The 5,755-nt window shown below is 50.6% G+C and overlaps 1 protein-coding gene across 1 annotated transcript; it reads right to left on the bottom strand.

Moving 5' to 3' along the window:
- Positions 1-2,831: 2,831 nt before the first annotated feature.
- Positions 2,832-5,159, bottom strand: SMIM26 (small integral membrane protein 26). Its single transcript, XM_071739786.1, has 2 exons — positions 5,002-5,159; positions 2,832-3,461 (listed from the first exon to the last, which is right to left on the bottom strand). Exons 1-2 carry the CDS (start codon positions 5,126-5,128, stop codon positions 3,277-3,279), a joined length of 312 nt encoding a protein of 103 aa, XP_071595887.1. The 5' UTR covers positions 5,129-5,159; the 3' UTR covers positions 2,832-3,276.
- Between the last annotated feature and the right edge of the window lie 596 nt (positions 5,160-5,755).

The following is a 5,755-nucleotide window of genomic DNA, read 5'->3' as shown; positions in this document are numbered from 1 at the left end:
GGCGAGCCGGGGGTCCTACTGCAGCCTCCCAGCGATCGGCGCTGTACGTCTGCTGCGGACAGTATAGGGCAGTACAGCCCTCCTATAGCGGAGCCCCCTATAGGAAGCCGCTACAGGGAGAGGGATTGCGTGCGGAGAGGCAGTCGGTGCCTACAAATTTATTAAATGCGGAGGGGCTCCCTTCCTCTGAAAGGAGATGGTGCCTCCAGGGTCTTTTAAGGGGTCGGTGCCCACAGAAAGGAGCAAATGCAGGTAACAGTGGCACCCGTAAGGAACTGACCCACAGGGACCACTGTCATCCCTCAAACAGACCCTCATTAGCACTCCAAAGGGACTTCTGGAGAGGATTCGACATGGGTCTGCATACAGCCTAGGTGCTGCATATTGTGATAACGATCAGTATAACAATTAAGAGAGGCAGAAGGGGCTGAAGCCCATCCCAGCTGCTCAGCTGTGGTAACTCCATCATACTCACTCCTTGTGAAGCAAATTAGATAGGCCTATAAAATGAAGGGATGCATTGGTGATTTTGGGGAGTTTCATTGACACCAGCCCTCCTCTGCTGGTTGGGCCAGTGCTGGATCCAGGACTGGTGATTCTCTGTTAACTACCTCTCTTAACTTTTCTTCTCTGATTCTCTTGTTTTCTCTCTGTCCTAAAATCATTAAGAAACACAGTGCTTACCTCAATGCTTTTCCCAGGTTGTGCAGATTGGACATTTGATCAAAATAGTCAGCCTCTATGACTGCATGGCCTGAGTGTGTATAATAATCAAAGTGGCAACTTTTATGACTTATTCTTTCCATAGTTCTAATTAAATCTTATATTCAAATACAGACCTTGAGTGCCACCTCACTTTAATCCAATCAAGGGGTTTCTGATGGTCAAGCATTCCCTCAGATTGTAACTTTTTTGTCACTCTCCCTGGGAGAGCCAGGTGTGACACTCTAAGGTGGGATCCAGCTGCACCTAAGCTCCTTCCTGAGTTATAACACAGGGGGATCTGATCTATGCCTCCCTGGGTGCCCTACCTGGTTTGTGACAGCATCCACCACAAAAATGCCTGTAGGGGCATAGGGGAATGCCCACAGGAGTTAATGGCTGGGAAGAGCCTTCTGGAAAAGGAGATGGTGGCTGTAAGGGACCACAGGAGCCCATACAGAAGGGTGGGTCTGCATATGTTTAGTCAATGGGGCAGAATCTGGTTGGAGGGGCGTGACTAGTGGAGTCCCTCAGGGGTCGGTACTGGGACCGGTGTTGTTCAATATATTCATCAACGACTTGGATGAGGGTATAGAATGTACCCTCAGCAAGTTTGCTGATGACACTAAGCTGGGAGGAGTGGCTGACACACCAGAAGGCTGTGCTGCCATTCAGAGAGACTTAGACAGGCTGGAGAGTTGGGCAGGGAGGAACAAGATGAAATTCAACAAGGGGAAGTGTAGAGTTTTGCATTTGGGGAAGAACAACACGATGTCCCACTATAGGTTGGGGGCTGACCTGCTGGAGAGCAGTGTAGGTGAAAGAGACCTGGGGGTCCTGGTAGACAAGAGGATGACCATGAGCCAGCAATGTGCCCTTGTGGCCAAGAAGGCCAATGGCATCCTGGGGTGCATTAGAAAGGGTGTGGTTAGTAGGTCAAGAGAGGTTCTCCTCCCCCTCTATTCTGCATTGGTGAGGCCGCACCTGGAGTATTGTGTCCAGTTCTGGGCCCCTCAGTTCAAGAAGGACAGGGAAGTGCTTGAAAGAGTCCAGCGCAGAGCTACTAAGATGATTAAGGGAGTGGAGCATCTCCCTTATGAGGAAAGGCTGAGGGAGCTGGGTCTCTTTAGTTTGGAGAAAAGGAGACTGAGGGGTGACCTCATCAATGTTTTCAAATATGTAAGGGGTGAGTGTCAGGGAGATGGAGCTAGGCTTTTCTCTATGGTGACCAGTGATAGGACAAGGGGTAATGGGTGTAAGTTGGAGCATAGGAGGTTCAAGTTGAATATCAGAAAGAATTTTTTTACTGTAAGGGTGACAGAGCCCTGGAACAGGCTGCCCAGGGGGGTTGTGGAGTCTCCTTCACTGGAGACATTCAAAACCCGCCTGGACACGTTCCTAGGCGATGTACTCTAGGTGGCCCTGCTCTGGCAGGGGGGGTTGGACTAGATGATCTTTCGAGGTCCCTTCCAACCCCTAGGATTCTATGATTCTATGATTCTATGATATGCACGGGCTGGAGCTTATGGTATAAAAACTCCTACAGAAGTTGGGGTGTGTGGGCAGAAGGGCTGGAAACACCTTTTCATATAGCCAGGCAGTGTCTGCAGGGAGCCCTTAGAGACCAGTGGCCAGGGTATGCTATAGAATGCTTCAGGGACAGCTGGCAGCCCCTATAGAATCAAGGAGCTGCCTGCAGAGGTAGGAGAAAGCACCTACAGAAATGAAGGTGTGCAGAAAGAAAGGGGCTGGGATCTGCTTCCTCTAAAGGGAGCCAGTGTCTCTAGAGACTGGGGGAACCTCCTGTAAAAAGCAGAGGCTGGAGGCAGCCTTCTAGAAGTGCAAGTGGTAGCTATAGGGAAAAAGGAAAGAAGCCCCTACAATAATGGGGGTCAGCAACAAGAGAAGCTGGGGGAAATATCTACAGACAACAGTGGCCAGGAGCAGCTAAGGTGATGTGCACAAGAACTTGGAAAATGCTATAGAATGACAGTTACAGCCACAGCAGCTCAGAGGCAGTACCTGACAAGGGGAGACAGTATGTTTAAGGATCAGATCCTATAGAAACAAGGGCCCAGAGCAAAATGCTTGTGAGTTTCCAGCTTATAGCGGTATTTCTGCACTTGTAATTCATCTCTTCTAAGCTTTTATTTGAAAGGCAATTAACAACTCTCATACCCTAAAGATTACATGATATTATCATTCTGAACAGATCTGTTTCAGAGCCCAGCAGCTGAGGAGGAGACTGCAGATCACCCAGGTACGTCTTGCACACCAGCTGGGAAAAGAACTTGCCAAGGCAGCCACAAAGGCCACCTGCTCAGACTGTGAGACATGGGACACCTGGCAGCCTGCAGATTCACTGACATCTCACAATCTAGTTTTTGCATTTAATGATGTGAATACACACGCAATGGACAGTGGCACTCCCAGCAGATGAGAAGATGATGCAAAATCCCGTGAAGTTGTGTCAGAGATGGAGATGTCATTTCAGCAATGCAAGAAGTTCATCGTGCCAGGACGACTTTCTTGGACAAGGCAGCGCTGGCACAAAGTTCTGAGCTTCCTGATCACTCAGTTTTTAGAAGGAGGCTCATCATCAGGATCAAAGTATGATTTCAGATGCCTTAGCAGTCGAGTAAGAGGAGGTTGAACCTCCTTATATGTTACTATTGTAGTCATTTTAAATCCTAAAGGTGTTTCTGTAACGAATACTTCCTTGCGGGGTCCTTGGTTTTCCTGATGATCACTTCCATTCTCTAAAGAACAGAGGGAAGAAGAAAACATAAGTGCATAACAATAAAATGGTTTCATCTGTTCATCATGGCAAAACAACAGCCACGTTGGCATTTGGTCTTCTTTTTTGCTTTTTCTCAAATTCTGTTCAAATAGATAGCAAAGATCTGGTGACTGTGTAGACAGAAAAAGTGATTTACTATGGCAAGGTTGCTGGAGTTGTATCAGTACTACAGCAGCAGCAATAACAACTGGCTTCCAAGTAAACCATGTTACAGCTAGCTGCATGATACTACACCTTAATAAGCAGGACAGTATTGAGGAAGAGTAAAAGGAACAGAGGAACAGAGAATTCCATGGAATGGAAGACTATAGTTCCAGTTGGAAGGTTCCTACAGCAATCATCTAGTCCAACTGTTTGAACAATTCAGGGCTGATTGAAGTTGAAACATGCTAAGGGCATTGTCCATATGCCTTTTAGACACATGATAGGCTTAGGGCATTGATAATTTCTATAGGAAGCCTCTTACTGTGTTTGACCACCCTCTTGGTAATGAAATTATTCCTAATGTCCATTCTGAACCTCCCCTGGTACAGCTTTGACCATTCCCACATTATAAGTAAAAGCAACAATTTGAAAAAGGCCTGGACCCTTTTACTGTCCATCAGAGACAAAGCCCATGCTTTTCCCATCACCATGGGATTTTTCCTTCAGAGTGAACTTTCTCAAGTTGTCATGCACACACACACAGCCTGTAGGAGCCTGCCCTGCCTCTGCCAGCTCACCCATCCCATAGAATCATTTTTGTTGGAAAATAACTTAAAGGCCAACCAACCGTTAACCCAACAATGCCAACTAAACCATTTCCCTGAACACCACCTCTACACATCTTTGAAATATACTCCACCACTTCCCAGGGCAGCCATTTCCAGTGCCTGACAACCCCTTCAGTGGAGAACTTTTTCCTAATATTAAATCTAAACCTCCCCTGGTGCAACTTGAGGCCATTTCCTCTTGTTCCTCTCCTCACTACAATCTCAGGTAGCTGCAGAGTGATCAGGTCTCCCCTTGGCCTCCTCTGCTCCAGGATAAATAACCCAGGTTTCCTCAGGTGCCCCTCGTAACACTTGTGCTCTAGAACACACTCCATTTTTTTGCCTTTCTCTGGACACGCTCCAGCACCCCAATGTCCTTGTAGTGAGGGGCCCACTCCGTATTACTGAGAAATGAACACACTACTGGAGGCGTGGCCTCACCAGTGCTGAGTACAAGGGGAGGATCACTTCCCTGGTCCTGCCAGCCACACTGGTTCTGATACAGGCCAAGACCCTGCTTCCCTCGGCCGAGAGAACATCCGGAACCGTTGCCGCGGGTCACCCCAGGGCCATCAAAACCTGACCCTGAGCCCTGCAGCCCCGCCCCAGCCGAACCCCGCCTCCCCCCACCAAGCCCCGCCGGGGCCCGCCCTCCGCCGCATCCCGCACCCGCCGCCACCAGACACGGCGGAGGTGACCTCCGCCCCCCGGCGGCGTCCCCGGAGTCAGGACCCCGTTAGTCCGTACCGCGCCCATCGGCACTGGCGGCTTCTCTGCCTGTGGTGTTGGTGTAGTGGATCATGGCCCCCAGCATGGTCCATCCGCCCACCGAGTACACCAGCGCCGCTCGGGCTTTCCATACCGCCGCCCGCATTGTCCCCCACCCACCAGCAACGCCCTCCCTCATTGGTCGGGCCAATGGGGAGGGAGGGGGGAGAGGGGGGGGGAAGGACACTTAGGGGAAAAAAAAAAACAAAAACCAAACCATGCGCGCAGGCGCCGTGGTGTTAGCGACGGGAAGAGGGGGGGTGGGGCTGCCTAATGCTGGCACCGACACAAAGCCGTGACGCCCGGTGACAGCGGTGTGCGGGTCAGAGCAGGAAGCGGAGCGAGCGGGTAGCGCGGCAGCGGCAATCATCTACGGGCAGGTAGAACCTGGGCGAGAGCTCCGGGACTGAGACCGCGGAGGGGCCGAGGCGATGTATCCCGACCCTGAGCAGGCATCCGGGGCGCGGCCTCACTCGGGTGCAGAGCCTGAGGTGGCAACAGCTGCGTTGGCGGTTTTCAAACCTGTTCGTGCGGTACTAAAGTGAGCGAAGGGAGGTACAGATGTTCAGGCCCATAGGCACGGTGACTCCGAGGCATGGCTTCAGCACACCGCCTTTCTCAAAGCAAGTGTTTTATGTCTCCCCTTCTCCACCGTTCTTGTTCTGCACTGTTTCACCGTCAGGAGCTCCGTGAAATTATTTTCAATAGTGTGTATGTGCCCAAGCATTAAGCT

Source organism: Heliangelus exortis, chromosome 3, assembly GCF_036169615.1.
Source record: "Heliangelus exortis chromosome 3, bHelExo1.hap1, whole genome shotgun sequence".
Classification (NCBI taxonomy): domain Eukaryota; kingdom Metazoa; phylum Chordata; class Aves; order Apodiformes; family Trochilidae; genus Heliangelus; species Heliangelus exortis.
Note: the sequence above shows the minus strand (reverse complement) of the source record. Positions and strands in the feature narration are given on the sequence as shown.

Excerpts from the sequence above, each read along its gene's own strand:
- SMIM26 (XM_071739786.1), bottom strand. The coding sequence starts at position 5,128 with ATGCGGGCGGCGGTATGGAAAGCCCGAGCGGCGCTGGTGTACTCGGTG. Across the intron at positions 3,462-5,001 it reads CGCCAGTGCCGATGGGCGCG|AGAATGGAAGTGATCATCAG; the intron begins GTACGGACTAAC and ends TCTGTTCTTTAG.